Source organism: Pleurodeles waltl, chromosome 3_1 (genome assembly GCF_031143425.1).
Source record: "Pleurodeles waltl isolate 20211129_DDA chromosome 3_1, aPleWal1.hap1.20221129, whole genome shotgun sequence".
Taxonomy (NCBI): domain Eukaryota; kingdom Metazoa; phylum Chordata; class Amphibia; order Caudata; family Salamandridae; genus Pleurodeles; species Pleurodeles waltl.
The window spans coordinates 1442623436-1442648645 of record NC_090440.1 but is presented as its reverse complement, the minus strand read 5'-3'; the positions used below and the strand labels follow the sequence as shown (position 1 = coordinate 1442648645).

Genomic DNA, 25210 nt, shown 5'->3' with positions numbered 1-25210 from the left:
GATTCAGTGAGTGACTGCACCGCCTACAGGGGGATGTCTGTGGAGGTTCATAGGATCCCCTTTCCTTCCTCCAGAGGGCTGCCATCAGGGCGTGCACTATTAGTGCGCCTTCTGAACAGCTTCTTTGGCTCTGCGCCTGCATCTATAATAAGGCGCGGGCACAGAGGCAAAGGTATTTCCTCATTTGCATGGGGCCATGCCCCCATGCAAATAGGGGAACACCCTCTGGTGATAGCGGAGGAGCTGTATGTGGGCCAGCGCTATTTGTATTACAGAAAGGGCTCCACAAGCATCTGTGGCCTTTTCTGTAACACCAAAGTGCTCCGGGGTCATTCAAAGCGGGCGCACATGCCCATTGCGCCCCCAAGGCACTATTATAATATGGTGCATGATGTGTAAAGTCTTTTTGCAGTCACTAACCTGCGATTAAAACAAAAATTACAGCCTTTGCCGCTGCAAAAGGGCAAGTTGCAGTGTACTAACGGTACATTGCAAGTCATTATTGGCCTTCTGACTCGTTTTGTGCACTTGTGCACTTTATTATTTGGAAGGAGGCCGGGACTTGAAAGGGATATCCTCCTTTCTCCTGAATTTCAGTGCAATGTGTCAATGGTTAGCGACTGCAATAAAAAAAACTGTTGGCGAATAGATAGTTGGAGGTCTGCTGCTTCTTGTAGGCCTCCATCCCTGAATTGTCGGGGAACTGGAAAAGGTTTACAAATGAAATCCCTACTCATTAATAGTAATGAGGCAGAAATTCTTCAAATCCTACCATAAGCCTTTAATCCATGGTAGCTCAAAAATATACTTATGTTGCAGTGCACATTCTGCTCAAAAACTGCATGTGCTTTGCGACCCAAGATTGGTTATTCAGGCCCTTTACAGCTATTTCCAGTCCTTAATGTTTTTATTTGTGTTTATATGTTTAGTTTAGTTATTTTCTTTTTGAAGAGAGCATAGTATTTATATTCCTCTTTCACCAAATGTTTAACTTTTACATGAATTGTAGTTTGTAACCCTTGTGTTGCCTTGTGTTATTTGTACTCAGTTTGCTGGATCACAATACAAATTCAATGTTCTCTTGACGCTTGAAAAGGCACTGGTATTTCTCGACCTAATAGTACTTGTATTATGGACCATAAAATGTTGATAGTTTGGATGGGATTTAAATCTGTGACGTGAAACGTAATCGCAGATGTTGGTGCCATATACTGAACTGACTTATAAGCGAGGAAAGGGTCTGTGTGGACCAGGTGGCATCTCCTGGCTGCTGTCCTTATGCGTCAGGAAACGTAAAGTTTTCCCAGTCCTTTTTGTGATTAAGAACCTTTTGCATGAAAAACAAACAGTTTGTGGTGAGGCAACACCTTACCATTCAAGGACAGTTCTTACAGAGGAATATCCAAGTATTCCAGCCTACTGTTCCACTTTTCCTGAGGCTGACCAAATAAGATGCGACATTGCATCATATAAGTTGTTTTCAATGTAAGGCTTTCAAGATATTAAAAACAATGTTAATTATTGTATGATTTGTCTGGTAGTGTGAGAAACTTCTTCCAAAACATACTAAGCGTCTGTTTATGGGAAAGGATCTTGTGACTGATAGTTCAAAACATCAATAGCAACTCCTTTCTCTGTAGCTCATGTTAGCTGCAGGGAGCAGACTAGCGAACATTTTTATTGTAAGAGTAAGATCAGCAACATAAGATATGCTGTATACAGAACAGTGTAGTATATGGAGTACAGTTAACGGAGAGTTTTCATATGCCAGGATGTAATGCGAAACGTGTTGCAAACTTGTATTGTAATGTACTATAAGCACAATGCACTTTATGAAGAATACTTCCATTCTGGCTCTGAAGGCATTTTTTTCACCAGTTTCCTCGCGCATGGGTGAGTGATGTTGTGAGGTTGTTTGTTGGCTCAGTGTTGACTTCATCCTGTCCTGAAAGTGACCCCTGCGCCTTGAAGGCAGTTCCTTTCTTTTTTACACCTTTCCACGTGGATCTGGAGCTTATTCCCTCTTTCTTCATCTTGATTAAAAATATTATATTTCGAATTTTTAAAAGTTGCAAGGGACAAGTCTCTCCTAAAATGTCAGATTTAAAAACCTTGTAGGGATGGTCTTAAGCAAATGTATGTCTGGACCTCACGAGATGTGTCTCTGATTACTTAGGTCATCGCATGACTCCAAGTCATGCAGAGGATGTTCCTGGATGAATCCGAAGACAATTTGGGAATGCTAATCCAAACTACCTATCGAAACATCATTAGAAATTGAGGAAAGACTGCTTTCTGATTGAACTCCAGGGACCAGACCCAGTCTTGCTATCAGTACCTTTCCTTGGAACAGTCATGCTTCCACCCTAACCCTTCAGTTAGCTGCAAGTCCAAAAAGCAGCATAGGAAGTTGAAAAAGGACTTTCCCATGTGCTGCCACTCTCATTCTGAGAATTTGTGCTGATGCCAAAGTGCTACTGGGTTATGAATTCCTGCCGATCACCAATCTTTCAACTCGTCCCCATGGGACCCAAGTTTCAAGGGCCATCAGCAATGCTGCAACAGATAGAAGCCATCAGGTTGCTAGGTTTCACATTTTCGACACCCTCTGTGATGCGGGTTTGGCACCATGGATGTGAAGAGGCGTCTAGTGAGTCATTTAACTTTTTTTTATTTTTTTTTTGTTTTACACCAACCTTTGAACAGTTGTATATTCAAATTATTTCCTTTAATATAAGCTTCTTCAACTAAATCAAAAAGGTATTGCTGAAGGACCCAGAACATCCAACAGATTGTCACACTGTTTAATGATCTTTCTACACCCTTTCTAGGGTCTCTTTCTGTCTTGAAAAGATAAACATTTCTGGGCCTTACTTACTAGCCTCGAACATGTAGTTTTCATAATATTTCTTTCTTCCTTTTCCAATTGCTTTGTCATCGAGAATTCAGTTTAATTTGCTACATAGTCTAGAGACCACCAGCCTGTAATCCTATGATATCTTATATCTTTAGGATCAAACTATGTCTGTCCCATAGGATGTCTAACAGTTTTCCTAACCCTATTTTGTATGCCATCTCTGACTCCAAACTCATCCTCCAAACTATCCTTATAATTTAAAAATAAAATGTACTCCTCTATATTCATTCCTGCTCCAAACTGATCCAAAGTATTCAATTTAATTCCCTCATTTGCAGGAATTCCATGCCCTTCTTGTGTGCTGCTTTGGACACCCATTCTTTGTGAGCCGCCAAGGACTCCCTTCCTATCAGAATCATTGTTTATTGTCCTTATGTTTTCCCGGCTATCCTCACTTGTTCCTTGACCAGAAATGTCAAACACATCTTTTTTTGTTTCATATATTTTAAATTAATTCTCTTTAGCAATACAATCTCACCTAAATATCCTAAAATCTGCTGCTTTATGAACTGATTCCCCTTAGGTAGTGTATTCTCAGGCTTCCCTTTTCGCAGCAATCAAAACTGAAATGTTGCCTAGTTACAAGCTCATGTGCTCTACTCACTGAAGAAACAAATTATCATGCTCAAAAACAAACCCAACTTCCTTTAAAAATGTATGAACCCATGTATTGGTGAAAATAAGTCAGACGTTGATGGGTGCCCATTTTAAAGTTGACCACTTACCCGTTTCACCAAACAAAGTTACTTGCCTTCACTCTGTTTGAAGAACGCTAAACTACGAATGCACGATCACTTTAGGCAAAAAACGCTCTTCTTTGAAGTTACCTGAAGGTTACGCACGAATGCTCTTAAAATTAACCTTTTTAATCAGTCTTATTTCCTATTTTTAAGTCCCTAGTTATTTGTATTAGAATTATATAATTCAGTATTAAACTCCCCAATTCATCAATCCGAAATGTATTTTCTTGTTATCCTAAACACTCCTTCTGAAGCTTACATTCCCCAGCCCATAAGTAAATGAGTTAATAAACATTACTTAATCATTCTGTCCATTCCTTACATACAACTCACAGTCCAAAAAATAAAGGATTAGAAGAAGAAGGAGTACTTATCTACCCTCAGAAGCAGCAAACAGAAGAGGAGGAAAATGGTGGACAAGGGGATTTTATAGGACTAGAATATTCTATCCTTTGCGTTTTCATTCAGTGTTCTGAATGTTGATTCTTTGATTATTTAAAGTGTTTGTTGTTTAGAAGAGTACTTAAAAGACTAATGCATAATGCTAGCCTCGTGTCTTGCTGTAACATCCTCTTCTTTCACACTGGTGCAGAAATGCTTGATCCTCACTTGCCTTCCGTGGAAGTGAAACAACAGATGTGCTCACAGAAAGCCTGCAGCCTTGGTCATACAACATTGAAACCACTCTTGCCATTCAAAAAACTATTGACAGACACATTAATGGATACATAAGCCAAACCCTGTTTTTGTCCTACGGTAAATAGACAAGTAGCCAGAAGGCATAGACCCACTCCAGGACACCAAGTCATCCTGACACAACTTCCAACGCCAAAAAGATTGATGGTCCAAACAACCACCATCAGGCTTAACCCAAATTCATTCCTCATTAAGCCTCCAGTTAGGGAGTCAAAACCTATGGAGTCTTTTGGGAATCAGACATTTTCCTCTGCTAACCTAGGTTTAAGATTAGTCTCTACCAGCTGACTCTTTGGATGCTACTTGAATGCTTTGTGGAACATGGTTAGAGATCTTGTCAACTATGCCAGATGAATATAGAGCTGAGCTGGCATACGTTATCCAGGATGCTAGAATGCAGCGAATTATGTCATCTGATCAGGACTGGAACCTAACAGCTGCTTGGCCAGGGCAGTCTGTACCAGAATTTGCTTCAGGTCCAGGCCTGAATGATATCCAGGAATTTTTAGGTGACATCCAGGAGTCTCTGAAGGACATGGTGTTTGATGGGATTTGTCTGTTTGGTGGTAAAACAGACTTGGTGCTAGAGCACTATAAATAACTTAGGGCCTCATTGTGCTGTCTCTGCCTTTCTGCATCAGTGTGACAATAGCCCAGCAGTTCCACCCCTTTTTTGGTTTCAGCAAGCATTTCCAAAACCAACAACATTAGGGCCTATTACTCTAAAAGCAGACCCAGTTGTCCTTTTGACATTGGTGTCTGGGATCTAGCCATCAGCGTCCAAGTCCTGTCAGACAGCTCACTGCCCAGTGCATCCACCACAGCCACAAATATTCTTTATTTTGGCTCACTTGGCATATGACAGTTGGAGGCAGGATGCAACATTTTTACAGAGAGCGGCAGAGCATCACATCTGATCAGTGACTCACAGGATTGTCTGACTAGTATATTCCTTACCATTCTTGGCTTATCTGCCAAATCCGCCACACAACTCTCCCATTACAGGCCATCTTTCAGAGACTATTTCATGTTTTTGGTCAAAGGGGCCAAAAAGAGATTACAGGCATCCAAAATTGGGACTGGGTGCTGTTCCAGATCATTTGTGTTTTGAAAGAAGGACGGAGGCCTTAGTGCTGTTTTAGATCCTCGCTCCCTCAACTTTTCTCAAAAAGGACAAGTTCAAGATGCTCATGTTGGCCCAAGTTCTATATACCGTGGATGGAGACATTGGTTTTACAGAATTCCTATTTTCAAAATTTCGTCCTGCGCTCCCACAGGCGTTGCCTGTGGTTCAAGGTGGTCCAAGAGCATTTGCATTGCTTCCCTTCTGCTTTTAGGGAACAACTGTTTTTTTGTTTATCACGATATGGGTGTGTATTTGTTTTCCCGGTCTCCTCGTGTACTTCATCCACCAAATACAGCCCCCTTGCTGTCTGTTGCTTTTTCCCTGCTTGTGCCGCTCTCTCGCTTATGTGCATCTCCCCGTCAACCCCTTTACCCGGTAGTCTGTATTGCTCTCTCCACTTTGTGCATCTTTTTCCCTCCTCCTCCTACACCCAGCTTTATTTTTATCTTATCCCCTCCCATCCCCCATTATTTCTCCCACCTGCTCCCCCATTACACCCTCGCACCTAGCAGACATTTGAAAAAAAATGCAGCATAAAAAATATAAAATTTTATTTTCTGGAGGGCCCACAACTAAGGAACTTTAGTTCAATTAACATTTTTTTGTATTTACTAATCGAATTAACCTCTGCCGTCTTAGATTAGTTAATAATTAAAAAAAGAAAATGGTAACTGTGTCATTCTGTAGTAGTGCATTTGCATATTTCGCAGTGCATGTGCATAACAAATGCAATAGGTATAAAAGGCAACACTACTGGATTAGCCAATGTTTTTCTTTACCGAGCTACGTGGGATCTTAAATCGGTAAATAAAAAAAATATCACCCACGTCATTTTGCAGGCATGCACATGTCATCATACATGTGCACAGTTATGAAATGATGCAGCAGTCAGCATTGCCTGCGTCATTACGAACAGCATCAACAAATACTATTGGCACAGCCGATAGTTCTGAAGGCTAGCATGTTGTCTCTACCAAAGGTGTATTAAAATATGAAATAGATCGGGGATGATGCAAAATAGGAGTAAAGTGATATTCCATAATTTTCCATGTGGAACACATTCATGTGCTACCTAATCATTAGTCTCTCCTTGGAACATTTTAGCTAAATGTGTTTTTTCTCTTATAAATAGATCCTAAGGTAACAAACACACAATTATTGAAGACGCTGGATTGCTCCAGTAAGAGCACAACGAGGACAACATTCTCTCATATAGACAGCTAAAGCATTAACGTATTATATAGGTATATAGGTCTGAACTAGTTCAGCTTCTAATTTTAGATGTAGAAAGAGTTCATTTTGAAAGAGTACTGAAGTATCAGTTTAAGGAGTAGTGTGAGATCACTGTGGTGAGCGATTCTTAATATGCTGAGTCTTGGTGATTGTCTGGTCACATTGTAGCATCACCCCTCCATGTTAAGGTACGTTTGGAAGCAACAACAACATATAGCCAGCATTTACTCAGTTGTCCTTCTCTTTAATGAAAACATATGTAGTCTGATAGTATCCATGCTATAAACTGCAACAGACAATCTATTTTGAGAATCCCTTTGTCCAGTGATAGTAAGGCATAAAATAGTTCAGTTTCCGCAACCTAGCTGTGTAGTCTGTCTGGTAACCTCACAATTTCTCTTCATACCACAACAATCCTGTTCTCTGAAACAAGGCTTTACGGTACATGTGGTCATTACCACAAAATTGCCCCGATATACAAATAACACAATGTTCCACTTTATATTGCATAAGCCAATATACAATAAGTTGTTGTTACACAAAAAAGCCCCAAAACTTAAGTAATCAATGTGCAAGAAATTAAAAGGTAAAATAGCACAAGCCATAAAAACAGTCTTCATCGTGCCTTCCATTTGTCATGCAAGACATTCACAAAAAACAGTTGACTGTTTAAATATACTGAAGCGGCTACTGCCCTAAAGGACATAACCCAAGCAAAGCTTACAATATCAAGATGCATAATTTACACCCCTCACCCGGTTTCAGAAGTTATGCCAAAAATCTGTTGCACCACTTCAAGACCAACATGAGTGCAACCATATATCTCAGATACATGTTTTCTGTTAAGTATTACTCCTGCTGAAACATTTTATTTGGTAGAGATTACTTGCATAGGTTGAAAAAATGTTGTCAGAGGCCTTTATCTTCATGTCGAGAACCTGAGGTGAAAATCATCACAAACTCCAGAAATTGCAAAATACCCCATAGTCATTTGCAAAGGTTGCAAAAAAAAACAACTTACAGGTTCGTACAAGCCTCAAAGAAGTGTGTCCAAAGTAATCTCATGCAGCTTCGTTCTACTTGATCAAGAACGTTGGCACTGAAATTAATGTCATTTCATTGAACAGCCCTTCGTGCCCTCCCCACTCTCCTTACTCTCCACCACTGTCTAATATAATTAGCACCTTCATAAAGTCTCCAATTTTTGTTTTTTGTCCCGTTTGGTAGAGCAATCAGTTTATTAAGTGCAGCTGCTCATGTGCATCAAGGTTTCATCAAAAAAGACCAGCCACCCACACTGAAGCATAGAAGGGGCACAGTTTTACAACTGTGAAAACCATTGCCAAGTCCAGGCGCCTATTGCGAGGCAATTTTACGAGGAACCGATGTAAATATTCAGTTCTTTTGCGGGAACTCTGCAAAATGACTCCCCTTAGACACTGAGCCCTTTACTTATGAAATGGAAGAATTAGCTACTGATAACACAGTTTCTTGCAGAGGAGACCATTCTCAGAGAAGCCTTTAAGCAATACAAGATAATTGAAATGGTATAGTCGTAGGCTGGCTTGTTACTAAAATCCTGGGTGCCTTCGGATTCAGGAGAGTGCCTAAAAGTTTACTTAGTGCATCAATTTGGATTTCAGTGTGTGGCCTAGGGATCGCATTAGAGCCGATGGAGAAAACCCTTTTGGCAAATCCTCATGTTAGTGCAAGAGGAATGTATTTTCTAAGGCCATGATCAGTCAATGATATCTTCATAGATGATGGTCTAATCCTCAGGTAATGAGTGCCTAGTACCTAACCTCGTTAATGAGTTAACCATGGTACTATTTATAATGTCCTCAAACTCCCAATAAGTTAGTTGTTTTGGTCTCTATTTAAGGCCCACTGAAGCTGCATGGATATATTTAATTGCATTCTTATTGCTTTCTATACCAAATCCTGTTTTGGTCTGTGCACTTAAAGAAGTGTTTGAACATGGTCATTAAGCCAATATTGAAGTGAGCTAGCCGTTAAACTGCTCCACATGAGCTGAATAGTCATCACCAGGTTTCTGTCCCCCATTTACCAGTTGTTTCTCTACATATTGTAGAAGATGTTCTTCTGGTACCAGTCCATAGAGTTAATCTGTGTTCCCCATGGTAGAATATGTACTTGTTTCCTATTTATGATAAAACGGAGATTCATGGCAAAAGCTTTTAATGCCAAACATTTTCTAACAGGATTTATTGCATGTTAGAAGGAAATCTGTTAATAAAATAAGACAGATCAATTTGGCAAAGTAATATAGGTTTAATCGATTTTCAGCTGGTAACGACAGGCAGTCTCAACATAGAGGTCATGACTGAAGTTCAAAGTTCTAGTTCACAAGCAGTGGGATTTATACCACAAAAAACTACGGTCACGAGTTCAGCATTGACGTAAGCTAGAACAAGCAGTACAGATAAGATAATAGGGGAGCGGTACCTCTCGAAAAGACCACATGCATGATTATTGGTCGCCTCATGGGTGGGTCAGTAGCATTGACGTCATTCAACATCTCTATCTTTCTGCACGACAAGTGATTATGTGTTACATGATGCTCACAGTAGCCCTGCCTTGTGCAAATGCTTATCTGACCCTTACACAGTTCCCCTCACCAAGATATGAATGACTTGTGGTTTTTAGGACCCTTGTGCTAAGGCATGATACACCCTGTTGTTCAACCCTGTACGTGCCAAGTGAAGATTTTGAAAGCAACAGTTGGTACAGCTCCAAAGAAAAACTCTAATTCTAATGTGGCGTGGGCCTCTTGTGTGTTTCAGCACAGCTAACTTAACAATGCAGCATGTGTATAAGTTTCCTAAATAATAAGTGTTTGTTTGTCCTAAATATGACCTGCCTTTTCTATTGAACCCGCAGTCTGTATTTTTTTTAGCATGTCATGTATTAAGCCTTTCACTACTTACATTAGTTCACAACTATCCTTAGCCTAAAATGTTTGTATTGGGGTTTGGGAACTTATGTTTGAATGTATGTGATGTATATAATGTGTTCCTATTATTCCTACATCATGCAAAGATAATATGTGGTTATTGTTTTTAAGTTTTATATTGTAGCTTTGCTTACTCTTAAAAATAAAATCACCCACTACCTTATCGGGCAGTTTTACAGAAACATCTCAATGTCATACAAAGCATTTCAACATTTCTCTGCTTCTGTCTCAGGCACTTTGCATACAATTGTTTACATAGGTTTTAATATTAGATTGCTTTATGTAATAGGCATCCAGTGTAGGTCCTGGCGGGCTGCATCCCTTTCAGAATTTCAGGATATTTACATGACATAGTTTTTAAACCAATGAGTTTAAATTAAACTTATGTACCTAGTCAGTGGTTATCCTGAAAATCGGACATAAATCTAGACCCTCTAGTGTAATACCAATACAGAAGAGTCCTACTTTAATAAAGTCAAAACAATATTGGAGACTTAAATGAATGTAAAATTAAATGAAATCTAAAGCATGCTGACCAAAACAAAATATGTAATTAGCAATCAATGGAAAACATTGTATTGTTGCTGCTTTCTTGTACTCTATTGTGTACACTGCCCATCTCTCCTTTCCCTATAATCTCTATGCTCCCTGTTTAGCTGTTGACTGTCCTTCAGTAATACAATACTGGTAAGTAGTAGGGAAAAATTCAGATATATTATATACCACAGTGGACACCTTAATTGATCACTTGAATAACATTTGTGTAACTTATAACACCAATGCCTTTTACTAAACAAATGTATTTGTGTCACACTTTGTTTTGCTCCTTCTCTTAAAAAAAACAAAATATACACAGTTTTGGCACAATGCACAACAATAAAACACATATATACATCACATCACAAAAAAAACAAAGAACAATTATACATATCAGTTTTCCTGGCAAGGTACTCGGTACAATGGATACCGCACAATAATCTTGCTTTGCTATTCACAGCTGAGGGCTGCCAATCAGCTTTCCAAAAGCAGTCCACTGTAAGAGGTAGTACTAATAAATACCATCATTGATTGATAATTTCTCCAATTTTTCCGTATTAGTTATTAGCGGTATAAACCTATTTCTTCACCTTTACTCATAAATTTGTAATACTCCTCAGACTATTGGTCGTCAGGTTTTGGCCCTTCATCACTGTAGGCGTCATCAGGAGATTGGAAGGAAAGTAGTACCTAAATGTAGAATTGCACATGTATATATCCGTTATTGTAGCAGTAACTCAATTATATTATCACCAATACCGCCAGGGTCACATGACGCCCTGTTCACCAATGAATTATTTGTTCACCTTGTGATCTATCCCTATCTGCTAGAGTCCAGCAAACTTCTGTGATGATAACTATTAAAAATGAGACACACATATAGAAATTACATATTTATAAAAATTGAAACATATGGTGAGGTTAACACTCTGTCTCCAATAAATAAAAAACTAAAAAAATACAGCCTATACATCTTCTGTGGTGGATTTGAAGAAGAATACCAAAACACCTGCGTTGAGCACAATTATTTGTGAAGACCCTTAGCCCTTGGTTATTGCATGTACGGGCTTGCACTGACCTTTATTTGGTCACAGACACCGGACCAAACCATGTATTTATACACGGGATACTTACTTTCAATGCATGAATATCTATCCCTTACCACTCAGGGAAGGTGCCGGAGCGAGGGGCACCCACTCGGTGAGAACTCAAGTAGACCTAATCCTAAAAGATAAAACGGAAAGGGCCCAAATATGAAACCTTAATGTCTCTTAGCCTCTATAACATGTGAATGGATACTTAGATGAGTGCTCCTTACTTCGAAATTCTTTCAGACATCAGAGGTAGGAGTGCAAAACCTTCCAGGATGCATACCAAATGCTGGGGAACCACACAGGTGTGTGTGTGTGTGCGCTACATCATCATCTAGTACCGCGATGGGGCTCCTCCTGAACGGCTGCACCGCGACTAACGTGTGCTTTGGATATTTAATGATTCCAAACACCCGGTTAACCTGGTGGCCATCTTTAAATGTGGAACAGGCTAAATACAGGTGGAAATGTAAACGCGTCTTAACCACTTGATATCGTCACAAATCCCCTCACCCCAAAACCGGACATTCCTGCTGATCCCTGACATAAACATCGTCCTCCTGTTACCCACCTGAGGGTGTGAGGATGTTAAATATATATCCACTGTATAATGTTTATTCCTTTTAAAAAATACAAGCGTGAACCATTATGTGCAATGCAGGAAACACTTCTAATGTTCTACCCATCTGAAACATCCTTTCTAAACCATACATCACCAATTATACAAAAATAGAGGAAATATCCAAAGAAAATACAACACATAGATGTCAGCCTGTTGTCTACCTTCAGCATTGTATCAGGACCACATTTCATTTAGATCATTCAGCCCAATTCAAGCTGTACCATATTTTTCAATGAATCTAGCTTTCACCTTATGCAGAATGAATGTCACACCAATTCCTTGTTGTTTTGTCTCTGCCACAAATAATACTGATCACCAAAAGTCGTCCTGTGAATGATTTCTGCTCATATAGTGTCCCACAAGAGGAGCTCCTCGTACACAGCATCTGATTCCGGACCTATGTTGTAAAATACATGATTTAACTGATTGTACTGTTTGCCCAATGTTTGATAACCTACAAGGACACCTTATGCAATATATGACATTTTTAGTATTGCAGTTGGAAAATCTAAGTTGTTTATGTACTTTTCCATTAACCTCCATGCTTTTTTGTTTTCTGTGAACCTGCAGGCAGAGCAGGTTTTACACCTGTAATGACCAGTCACGGGGGTTAAATTAAACATTTCCCTGGAATCTTTTTTTTCTCTTCAGGGGTAGAAGAATGGACCAGAGAGTCCCGTAGGTTGCGACCTCTTATGAAAGAAAATAGGGGTTTCAGTATATCCAAAGGGGCTGAAAGTTTCCAGTTCCTGACAATATAAAGGTTTCCCGTGCCACCCTTGACTGTTTACCCACCCAATTCAGGGACACAAAATTTAAACAGCCATTTAAAAAAGTGTGCAGCGAGTGGGAGAAGAATGTTTATGAATAGGTAAAGGAACTTAGGGAGTACAACTATTTTAATAAAAGCTATCCTGGCTCGCCCATAGTTTGCCTGCCAGGCTCATTAACATCTCTGCCAAGCCAGACTCCCTGGTATCAGATTGGTTCCTTTGCCCACTGGAGTGAGTACTCAAGCTCAAACTAACGTGTGATGGAGGTGAGAGGGAATATGGTGGGCTTCGACCAGTTGAAGATACCAGAAAGATTGCCGAAGTGAATCACCTCTTGGATGATAGGAGAGAGGTTGGACTGGGTGTCTCAGACATACAAGGTGATGTCACCCGGTAGGTGGCCCCCAGAATCAGCAGTGATGGTGGTGTAATCAGGTGGCCAAAGCTCCATTGCTTTTGCAAATAGAATGGGAGCTAAAGGGCACACTTGCCTGGTTCCTGTAGTGTAGGGGAGGTGTGCAATAATCTGATCAAATGCAGAAAGCGCACAATGAAACTGAGGTGAGGAAGGAACTGAAAAAGGTATGGCCAGTCTAAAGAATCAACCGTCTTGGTGGTGTCCAGAAGTACTGCAAGTGCCTCAATCTGGGGGTTGATGGAGTGCGTGAGTGCAAAATTGTGCGGAGGTTGTGCCCATTCCACTGCCCTTGCATGAATTCAGATTGGTCTGGCGGATATTAGCAGGCAAGAGAGGCAGAAGGCGATTGGCTATTAGTTTGGCAAATATATTGTTGTCAACATTTATAATCGACTCGGGCTGAAAAGTGTCACATCTGTTTTCTGGCTTGCCAGGTTTTAGAATAGTTTCAGCACCATTGTGATAACTGCTTCATACAAGGAGGGCGGTAGCTGGCCCAGAGACAGATTCGTCAAACATTGCCGATAGATGGGGAGCAAGGAGCGCAGCGTATTCCTTGTAGAAGGATGTGGTGAGCTCATCTAGAACTAGTGCCCGATTGTTGGGCATGCTCTGAATGACCTGCACTATTTCCCTGGTTGTAAAGGGAACATCTAAGTACAAGCGATGCACGTGGTCAAGCCACATGATTTGGAGCATGTCTAGATGTGTGTCCAAGACCGCAGTGTCAGGGGCCACAGAGGCCACGTACAAGTCAGAGTAGTAGGACGTCATGACCTGCTCATTCTCATCTGACTAGGTATCCAGAATCTATCAGTCATCTAAGAGTTCTGGGATGTCCAAACCAGCCCAAGGTTTATGCAGAAGACCCGCCAGCGTCTTGCCGGATTTATCCCCTTTGCCATAGTGACACAGTGTCACCTCCCTATTGAGATAGTTGGTTTCCCGGGTCTCTTCTTCCACATACTCGGAAATCTTTTCTCTAAGTGCATCAAGGATCAGTGAATTTCTTGTGGTGAGGAATTCCAGTTCCAGCACACAAATGTCATCTTTTAGCTTGGTAAGTTGGGTACGGATTGCCTTGAGGATGCCAGATTGTTCTGTCATGCAGATGCCAGGAAAAATACTTTGCATGCCTCCCAGGGCATGGAGGGGCAATTGAATGATCCCTGATTGTGGGCAAAGAAATATAGGATGGTCTAACAGAGTTAATCCCAAAACTCCGCTTCCCAGTGAACGTTTAGGGCTAGCTTTCAGGTAAAGGACCAGGAGGACGGCTTGGAGGTAAAGATTTCTAGCAGGACCGGCGCATGATCAGAAGGGGTTCTGAGGAGATGGGTGACATTTGTAGTTCAGGTAAGGATATAGCACGCAAGGAGCCAATAGTCTATTCGAGACCCTGTGTTATGTGTGGAGGTGATAGAAGTACCCTCAGTACTATGGCATGTTGCAGTTGCCAAACGCCATGCAACTTATCTATAGTGATCATATGAGGTTGAGCCGCAGCACCTGAATCTGATTGCCAAGTGTCAGTGGATCGGTCTACTATGTGATATAGGAAGACATGGAAATCAACACCCCAATCAATCATGCCAGGCTCATGTGTGGATGTTAAGCACCAGACCTCTGCAGAGAATTCTGGGCTGTCTGTGTTAAGACGATAGATTGAGGCCAGGATAACTGGAAATGTATGCACTGCACCCTGTATGATAACAAGCTTACCTTCTGGGTCATGGAGAGTGTGTGACAGTGTAGCTCCTTGTGTAGGAGAATAGCTGTGCTACGGGCATAACTGGAGTACAGAGAGATGTGTATCTTAGCAACCCAGCCCGCCCAAAGATGAGAGGCGGCTGCAGAGGTCAAATGTGGTTCCTGGCGGAAGCATATGTCTACATGGTACATGTTAAGATACACATGTACTAGTTGTGCTTTGCGCTGATCATTAAGACCCAGTGTATCCCAGGTCAAGCATTTAACAGATGTCAAGGGGGCCGAGGGAAGTGTGGGAGAACCACAACTGTAGTGCAGGGGATGTCTATTGTTAGCACAGGACTGTCAAACAGGGTACTTCTTCATCATGGCATGTCAGGTATACAGAGGAACACAGGGAAAATACAGCAACAGTCGAGATCACACCCACCACCCTCTTCATCCCCCCCAACCTAGTTAAAATAACCCACCCAAACCCATTTTCAAAAAACAATACAGCACGTTGGGAAACATCCTGCGGGGTCAGCAGAGGACCAGATGAGCACCCCAGGCAGAGATAGTCTGGGTGGCCGAAGTGAGTGGAGAGAAACATCTGCAGGAGGTTGGTGCAGGTATTCAAACAGGAAGAAAATGTGGCAGCCATGACCCATTTGTGGGACTGGGGCCCACAACTGAGTTTATGAAGGCACCATTGCTGAAAATGGAAAGAACATATCAGGTGAAATACAGTTACACCTGCATCAAAAGAACAACGCAGTACAAGAAACAAAGGTGACGAGGGCTGCGATCCCTGGCATCTGCAGGGTCAGATGGAGGAGTTGATTTAGTGCTGGCCAGGTGCCGGCAAAACTTCATGGTGGCCTTGGGATCTTTAAAGTAGTGTTGTATTCCGTCCAGTTCAATTAGCATTTTGGTCAGGGATAGCAGGCATTAAGCAAACTCTGACTTTTGGACTAAGCGTTTCACAGGGAGAAACTCTAGGTGGGCACCCTGAACTGTGATGATAAGATTGGGGTATATGGCGATGGTATTGCCATACACCCAAAACTACAAGATTTCCTGCGCTGGATCAAGCAGCATTCCCTGGCTAGCTTTGGGAAAGGCTCCCTATCCCTGTAATTGAGAATTCTGGCCACAATGGGTCTCACCGGTACACCACTAAGGGAAGTGGACCCAACATGCGGTGTGCTCACTCAACAATGAAGAGAGCGTCGCCAAACGGGGAGCGGAGCATTATTTTAATGTATGCTTCCATCTTTTTGATAGTCATGGACTTGGAGACTCCTAGCAGCCGGAGGTTGTTCCATCTGGAACATGTTTCGTGGTCTTGGTTCTTATGCTTAATAACCTCTAGCACTTTCTCCATGCGTAGGTGTTCACCCCCAGTGCTATTGATATGAGGATCTTTGATGTCAAGAGGTGCAAGTTTTCCAAATGATCGAGGCATTCATCATGCATGTCTACTCTTTCTTTTATATGATCAGTTCTACAGGTCAGTAAATCAATTTTAGAGCCAGTGGTTCAGAGGCTGTTTTTGGCATCTACCAACATCTTCCTGATGTCTTGGTCCACCTTGCTTGAAGCAGGAGGGGGTACATTGGTGGCTCAGGAGCTCAGGTCCGAATCCATTGTGCGCTTTTAGAATGCTCAATGTCCTGCTTGCAGTGCACCGCTGTTTAAAGTGTCCCGCTCACCCCAGCCTTGAGATTCTTGAGGGATCCTGGGAGGCACAAGCAGACGCTATTAGATGCCGAGATGGCGATTTAGAGCAAGGGCAGTTAGACCTTGGGCTCCCCTCAGTCCACACGTACTTCGGGAATCAAAGACAGTCCATCAAATGCCAGGGGTGGAGTCACAGGCAAGTACAAATCATGGCACCCTCTCCGCCAAGCACCAGCTGCCCACACACCTTTAAGTCCCATCTCTTCCCAGAACTCCCAAAGAGGGGAATCAGGGGGCTTGAGCAAACTCTAGACTCTGGGGCTCGCCTTAAGAGGCAAGTTCGGGGCAGGCATGAGGGTGCAAATCTAGCGTCTTGCTCTCCTGTGAAGATCCGGGGGGAGGAAGACACTCACTCCCAGCCAATATATAAGAAAGGGGCCATCAGGATTGTCCCCTCCACAGCGCTGGCAGCTCCTACGGCCACATGGATGTGTGGGGCAGCTGCAGAGAGAGGAGCTCGGGCCCAGTCTCCCTCTCACATGCTCAACGGTGACACATCGCCTCAAGGGCCTGTCCACTAGGCCAAAGCCTGGCAAAGCTTCCATAGGGCTCCTGCCAGCAGGCCTCCTGAGGGCCTTGTGATACAGGACATGGCTGCAGCCTCCCTGCTAGGTGCGGCCCTGATACAACCCCAGGGTACAGCAGATGGCGCCGACCTCACTCTGTCCATCAACTGTTCTGTTTGCATGTGTCGCCCCAAGTGGGAAGGGTATGCCCAGACATGGTTCCCGTGCTCACTATGCCACCAGATTCAAGCTAGCATGGCTGAAGAGGGGTGATACCCCAAAACCGGTCGCAGGATGCTTGTTTCTGGTCCAGGGAGGACCTGGTCTGGCAGTTGGGGCTGGACTGTTCCCCTGGGGAACAGGGTCAAGAATGATTTTCACATGGTGAGCAAAAAAACGGATGGATTAAACCCAGATCTGTGACTGGGGGTGAATCTTTGATTTGTTCTGCATTCCATCCATCAACTCTTCTTTTTGCAACACGGCTCATGAGGCACGGGCACAGAGCACTCCCCAGGGACCTCCGCCCTGGGAAAATCAGGAGTGCATCTGCCTCACACTGCTCTCCGCTGCAGGTGCCAACCTATACCAGGTGAGAAAGCATCCTGACATCGCGGATATATGTCGGATTGTTTTGACGGCTGGCAGAGCCTTGCTAGGTGGTGCCCATCTTGCAGCTGGGTTCTCTGGCGCCGCCCAACCGCCCCCTTCCCCATCCAAACCTAGGCATCCACTAATAAAGTAAATTCAAATGCCTTCCCTATCACCCCACCTAATCTTTAGTTGATGAAAATGGAGACATTTGGCTAGCATATATTTTCCTCTATGAGCCTTGCACTGCTATCAATAAGCACTAACTGTCTTTTAGGCTGGTACTCCCATGCCCTATGGGACCCAATGGTCAGGTTTTATCAGCAGTGCCGGACGACCTCTGGACGTCCCTAACTCAAGCTATCCAGGATGATGATTATGCAAAAAAATGTATGTGCTCTGGCTTGGACATGAGCAACTACCTAGGTGGAAGAATGGGTACAGGTGTGGCATCAGACCTGGAAGAGGTCTATATCCTTCTCTGCGGATGTCTATGCCATGTTATGGTAGTAAAACAGATTTGGCCCTAGAATGGTCTAAACAAAGCAGGGGCATAGCACATTCTTTGAGTCCGTCTTTCCCCACCAGACAGACATATCAGAAAAGTGTTCCCCTCCATCCCAATAGTAAGGGTTTTCGGTTTGGTAAATGCCAGACCCTTCCACATGCCCAGGGCATAAAGGACAACACACAGTTCAGTTGCCTGTCCCTCCAGCATCCACAGCTGCAAATCCTCTTTTGTGTACCTTTGTGGCAAACAACCACTGTGTCAGAGGAAGGATCCGATCTGTTCACCAAAGTAGGCAAACCATCACTTTTGGCAAGTAGTTCCTCCAAAATGCACATCGGTTTACTCCCTTCCATTTCTTTCTACCTGGCCACACCTTCCACCACATGCAGGGGGGGGCTAATAGAGGACTGCCTGTGCGGCAGCAGAAAGTGCAGGCTCTTTTGGGCAACGCAACCATAGAGAGGGTTCCAGCATCAGAAGTATGAGCTGGGTATTACTCCTGCTACTTCTTGTACAGAAAAAGAACAGAGGCCTTCGCCATATTTTAGATCTCTTCCCTCTCAATGCCTTTCTGTGAAGGGACAAATTCAAGATGCTCACACTAGCCCAGGTCTTGTCTTCACTACAGCCCGGTGAGAAGATGATGGGTTTGCACCTGCAGGATGCTTATTTCTTTATTCCTTTCCTGCAGGCCCATGCACCACCTACGGTTCAAGTAGGCCAGTAGCATTTTCAGTTTGTAGTGCTTCTTTTTGATCTCACCAGTCCCCTTGGGTGTTCCCAAAGGTGAACACCTCAATGACTGTCTGTTGACTAGCTGTCAACCACCTCCAGACCTTAGCAAACCTCCAAACATCATTAGCGTTAACTTCCTGAAGTCTCACCTGACTTCTTCATTTATGCTCACCCAGATTTAGTTTAGAAGTTCTGTTCCGTCACCTTTATTCTTGAGATAAAGAACACCCTCCTCAACATCAGGCCCAGCATTAGTGTTGCAGGGTTGTAAATAAAATAACTGAGACCACTTCATGTTTGAGTTTTAGGTTAGGGAAAGGGTCTTATTACACATCTCACTTAAGCAATGTAGAGAAATGCAAAATGTATGCCTTACAGGCTCAAAAACATAATGAAGGTAACAGAATTATACCAAGTCCCAATGAACCTAAAAAATCATAAGAGGAATGAACCATATCCCTAGCTAATTAAATGTTCAGGAAAATCTCTGGCTAACCCCCAGATCAATGGGGTTTTTATACAAAAAGTCCACATCGAAAACTAGCAAAATGACAGTTTCAGCATGGTCTGATCCCATGTATCATTTCCCTTTAATAAATCAGAGAAGTTAATGTAATAATATTGCACATTTGCACTATTCTGTTTTTGAAGAAAACATCGAGCAGCTTCAGCAACACATTGTCATAAGATGTTTGACTAAATGCAACATTTTTTAAATAATAAGTCATACATTTATAGAAGAGTGCTAGGACCAGCAGCACTACAACAGAAGGGCAGAAAAACCTTCATGTGATATTAATTGTCCCTGACCCATTCTGAGCTGGGCACTGTTTCTTGCCTCTTCCCCAGAATGGAGAATTGAGCACATTCGGGCTAGGATCCTGATGTTCCAGCTTCTATCCTGGATCTCAATGTCGATCTCTTTGAGGCTCCTGGGATTGTCGGCTTTCTGCATCCTGCTGGTCAGACATGCCAGATGGCACATACGAGCTCTGTAGTGGGACCTCAGTCCCAGTGGGCACAGCAGTATCCTTTGGATTATATCTAGATTTTAGAGGAGACTGCAGGTGGTCTGCAGTGGTTGGATCTGTGTCAGGACCACTTTTCCTATCCTGGCCAAATTTGAGTTTGAGGGGGATTCACTTGGTGTTGCCCACCATCAGAGGGAGGCTGGTGCAGGTGTTCACAGGTAACACAACACCCATGCAGTACTGGAACAAACAGGGCGGGCTGGAGTAGTGGGTCCTTTGTGAAAAGTCTCTACCCCTCTGGAAGTGACTAGATCATTAGGGAATTTCTCTGGGTGTGAATCACATGGTGGGATTTCTATATGCCAGGGCAGGCACACGCGGCCTTTGAGGTCTAACAGACTATGGATGGCAGAGGGCATCTTCCATCAGTGAGGAGAAACATGGCTTGATCTGTTCTGTAACACCAAAACTTTAGTGCTTTGGAGTAACTACGACTGCCTGCTCCTAGAGACTCATTCAGCCTAGAGTTGTGCATGGGACTGCTTTATAATTTCCCATCACTGCCTTTCCTGCCAGAGTTCTGAAGAAGATCAGGTACCACTGGGTCCAAGGCATCCTTGTGGACCCTGATTGGGCAATTATATCTGGGCCAATGGACTCCTGGGTATGAGCTTCTGTCCTATGATCAAGATGTGCCTCAAGAGCATTTTCTGTTGTGCAGCAGTGAAGGGTGTTGCACGCAGGCTGGCACAATTTGCTTCTCCATGCTTGAAGGTTGAGCAGCGGCAGGTGACCTCTATTGAAATTCCTACTTAGGTTGTTGTTGTCATCTTGGTGGCAAGGCGTCCCTTCACAAAATCAGTGTACACCAGTCGTTGGGACAGATTTGTGGCTTGATGTGACATGCTACAGACTCAAACACTACAAGCCAGGTTGTCTGAAGTTTTATTGTTCGCTTTGTCTACGGCTCAGGAAGTCTTTGCTTTGGTCACTGTGAATGCTATTTGTCAGCTCTTTCGGTGTTTTTTTTACTATTGCCAGATCAGCCTTCATTATTTAAATCTCTTGCTGTGATGCACTTTTATGCAACATTTATTTCCACCCGAACCCTTTGTGATGCCACAGTGTAACTTAATCTTAGTGCTCACTTTTTTTTATGCTAACCCCCTTTGATCTGATGCGCAGTAGTCCTTTGTGACTTTTGATGTTGAAAATGGTCTTCCTTGTCGTGAAAACCGTAGGCTCTTTCTGTTAACCCACTTTATACAACATTCATCCCTGGTAAGTTGGTATTGAGGACCCAGGCTTCTTTTTACCAAAAGTGGTTTCTCTGTTTCATGTTGGCGAGGCAGCCACTCTCCCAGCATTCCTTGCTTTACCTTAACCCTCTTATTCGGAGGCGAAACTTCATCTTTTGAACTCTAAAAGGATATTAAGCCTTTCTACAGATTGCATCAAAGAATATTGGGTGGACAACAGCTCTTTATTTGGTTCTGCGGGGCAAGGAAGGGCAAGGCAGTGCAAAAACATACCATCTCCCATTGGATTGTTCTCTGCATCAAGATCTGCTAATCACTGGCTAAGAAGAAGCCCCCGAAGGCTTTTGGGCCAATTCTTCTAGAGCCAAAGCTGCTACCACTGCATTGGCACACAGAGGGCCTCATTACAACCTCGGCGGTCTGAGGCTGCGGGTGCCAGTATACCGCCAGTGCTGGCTGTATATCTGGCTCCCTATTTCGACCTAAGTCACATCAACATTGCAGCTGGCTCGTAATAGAGCTGGAGGCAATGCTGATGTGCAGCAGGTGCAGTAGCACCTATCGCACATTTCACTGCCCGAAATTGTGGCAATGAAATGTGCGATGGGGTTGTGCCTGGGGGCCCCTTCACTGGCCATGCCAAGTGCATGGGGAGTGCAGCCCCCCCCGAGTCCCCTTACTGCCAGCCTTTCCATGGCAGTGCCTACCGCCATGGACAGGCTGTGGCAGTAAGAGGAGTCGAAATCCCCAGGGCAGTGCTGCCCTGATAGATTACGACCGCCGGGACCGCCATGGCTGTATACCGCTCGTCCCAGCGGTATGACCGGGGCCATGGTCATGATATGGCTGGCAGTACGCCAGCCTGTTGGCGGTACTACCGCCACAATAGCCCTGGTGGTCACCGACCACCAGGGTTATAATGAGGGCCAAAGTGCCTTTACTGTACGTTTGTAGGCCATCTACATAGGTGTTGGTTCATATGTTCCACAAAGTGCTACTGTTTTAACAGTCAGGTCCGTCAATGGTCATTTTGCCAGTTCCATCCTGCAGGGCTTTTTAGTCTAGATAGATCACAGACCCACCACCTGGGGGGATACTGCTATGGTATCTATTCACAAGGTGAGTAGTCTGCCATTAGAAGCATCCATCAGAAGAACAAGTTACTTGCCTTCAATCATGATCTTTCTGGTGAACACTATACCTAACAACAGATTTTTCAGTGAGCTAGCCGCCGCCCAGTCTTCCTGTGTTGTGAATTGCTCAATTTTTCCAAATAAAATTGCCCCAATTTAGAGATATGCACATTTAATGTGTCAAGTTGCTGATGGTCTCTGCCTCTGAGGGTGCAGAAAATCTCAGAAAGCAACTGACATAAGTATGCATGGGTGGCGCTTACATGCATCTAAGCTTCCAGAGCCGAATGACGTCAGGGCTGAGCCACCCAACACCACCAACTAGTGTGCAGGGAGTACTGCTTTGTAGTTTCATGATCCAGTCTGATACCTTGGGAATATTGACAAGATGAGAAATCTTCAGTTTGATTATCCACCAAAAATATTGTTACTGAGGGTAAGTAACTTGTTATTCCTGCTCATTTTTCTCTACATCAACAAACATCGTAAGTGCAAGAAAACACCAAAAGATGCAAATAAAAGAAAATCAAGTTAAGAATTGTGTATGGTGCAGGGTATTGGACACAGCACATAGTCTGTATTTTAATTCTCATAATTGTTTTTTTTTCAGAAATGTTACCACTTCCTGTTCCAGAGATATCGTCCTGAGCACTATACAATTTCATCTAACTGGCTGGCTTTGGGGACTGTTGTCCTTTTTGGGCTTTTGTCTCTGTCGCGCTCCATCGCTTTATTTAAAGGTTTGTACCATCAGGCTACACTTCTTGTCATGTTTAACCACACATTCATTGAGAGTAACAAAATGTTTTGTCCTGAGCTGAACTTTTTTAAGAGTTGATATCTACTTGTAAGTGGGACTAGAAGATAAGAAAGTATTTGTTTCAGAGGCTCATTATTTTTTAAGAATTCCCAAATGGGGAACATCTCCCTGAGGAAACCAGGGTGGCAAAACTCCATTTGGAACTCCATTTAGAATTATTTGTCTACTGTGTCGCAAAACAAATGCCTGAAAAAAATTGGGAACAAAGACATTGAAAAAGAAGATAACATAAGTACACAGAACATAAGTGGGGAGTGAGAGAAAGGGGGCTAGGGAACAGGTTGACTCGAAGCCATGGAGATGCAGCGTAAGAGCCTCACTGGCAACTTGGGGGTGGGGAATGGTAGGCCGAGGGGGAGGCTATGCACAGGCAAAGAGGACATTAAGGGAAAAATCCCCCCTGTATAAAGACAAAAAAGTCACAGAGGGGGGAAGTAGAATGGGAAGGGCCTGAGGGTTAGGTGGAGAGAGCAATAAGAGCTTGTAAAAGAGTTACATGGGAAACAGATCTCCTTTATTGGGAATTGAGGAGGAGCAGGAAGAAAGAACTCTGTGGAGGTAGTGGGATATGGAGGGACAAACTGGTTTTAGGAGTTTTTTGTTTGCAGTGAAGGATTTCACCAGGTTGGTTCCAACAACCCAGTGTGCAGTTCAAGGTGCAGAATTAATGTAAACCGTTATGATGAAAAAGGGTCACCTTACCAGTTTCACCTAGTTTGATTTTCAGGCAATTTTGCATTACTTATTTCTGTCTTTGCCAAGTTGTGTTGGGCAAGGAACACAGTACTTACATTAAACTGTCTAAAATAACTTGGTGGGTGCAGAAAAAGCTCTATGAGAGAGAGAGTGCTGAGTAGGCAATATGAAGTCATTACATGAAATCATGATGCACTCTGAGCACTCGGTGTGGAGCTTTGGAGACACATACCTCTCCATGTTTGATGGGTCTGCTTGAAGGTGAAAGATTATGGCTCAAATGGCAAAATCCTGCAGTGGTTTTACTCAAGGAAGTACAATTACCAAAGCTTGAGGATGTGTAGCTGGGTTTCAGTGCGGTAAAGTGTGTGCAGGAGGAGCTGTATGAGATTAGATTAGAAGGTGCAGGAAAGGTATAGGGCGAATTTGGAGCACGGTGTCCTGACAATATGAATCAAGCTAGGAAACCTAGTACAGAGTATGATGTAAACACAGAAATAGGAATGTGTTTAGTGACTTGTACATTGTTATCTGTTCTGTATAAGGTCAAGAATGAAGCAAGGGGTTGTGCAGGGTTATTGAAGTGTTCTGAAAGTAGTTTTCATTGCTGCAAACTGGCATCACTGCTCTGGACTTCATTTGCTGTGCCTGGTTGCGCTCCCACTCAATGGAGAGATCTCACAGTGGGCACACAAATTGGCCTGACTCCAGATTCAGCATCCGGCTTGGATACAGTTCTGGGTGTGGAGCTAGTGCACTAGTGTTTCCAGTGCATTGTCGACTATGTAGCAAATTGCAGCATGTAATGGGGCTATTAGAATTCTCAAATAGGCCTTAATGGCAATATTAGACAGTTTGCCAGTGAAGACTACAACGAGGATGCAGACCACTTGCTCCATCCTCATTACACTTGTGCTGGCTTGTACATTGAGCTCCAAAATGACAGTAGCTTTGAGCACTTTAACAGAAATTGAATTAAATTAACTTTTAAGGGCCCCTTACAGAAGATAGTTCTTATTCTTCTGGGGTAGTATGAAGAGCTTTGGATTTGTGAGATTTGCAGGCTCCTACATGGGAGACTATGGCCAACTTCTGACTGAAACTTTACACCCCAGGCCCTCTACTTCAGAGCCATTATTGCAATTTAATGAAACTGTGACTGACTTCTGTATGGTGACCTGGTCCGATCCTTGCTCGATCCTGCCTGTGAGTCTCCGGAAACCCCGGGCGACACAGTCATACCCCAGTTATTCACACTTTTCTTGGCAAGGCTTCATACTCCTGAGAACCATGTAGTTAAGGCCGCTATGAGGAAAGTTAAGCCACATTCTTTTCCCTCTGCCTCGCTGGACTGAAAATTAAAGAAAACAGATACTATGGACAAAATACTATTTTCATCATCCATTCTAGAAGTCCAATCCTCGGATGC

At 43.2% G+C, this 25210-nt stretch overlaps 1 protein-coding gene across 3 annotated transcripts in view; it reads left to right on the top strand.

Moving 5' to 3' along the window:
• The window catches only part of ALG9 (ALG9 alpha-1,2-mannosyltransferase), a 956626-nt gene that overhangs the window by 308353 nt on the left and 623063 nt on the right, over window positions 1–25210 (top strand). For all 3 annotated transcript variants that reach the window (XM_069225004.1, XM_069225007.1, XM_069225006.1), the window contains one exon: window positions 22876–23005. In XM_069225004.1, coding sequence (XP_069081105.1) covers window positions 22876–23005 — 130 coding nt within the window. The remainder of the gene's footprint in view (window positions 1–22875; window positions 23006–25210) is intronic.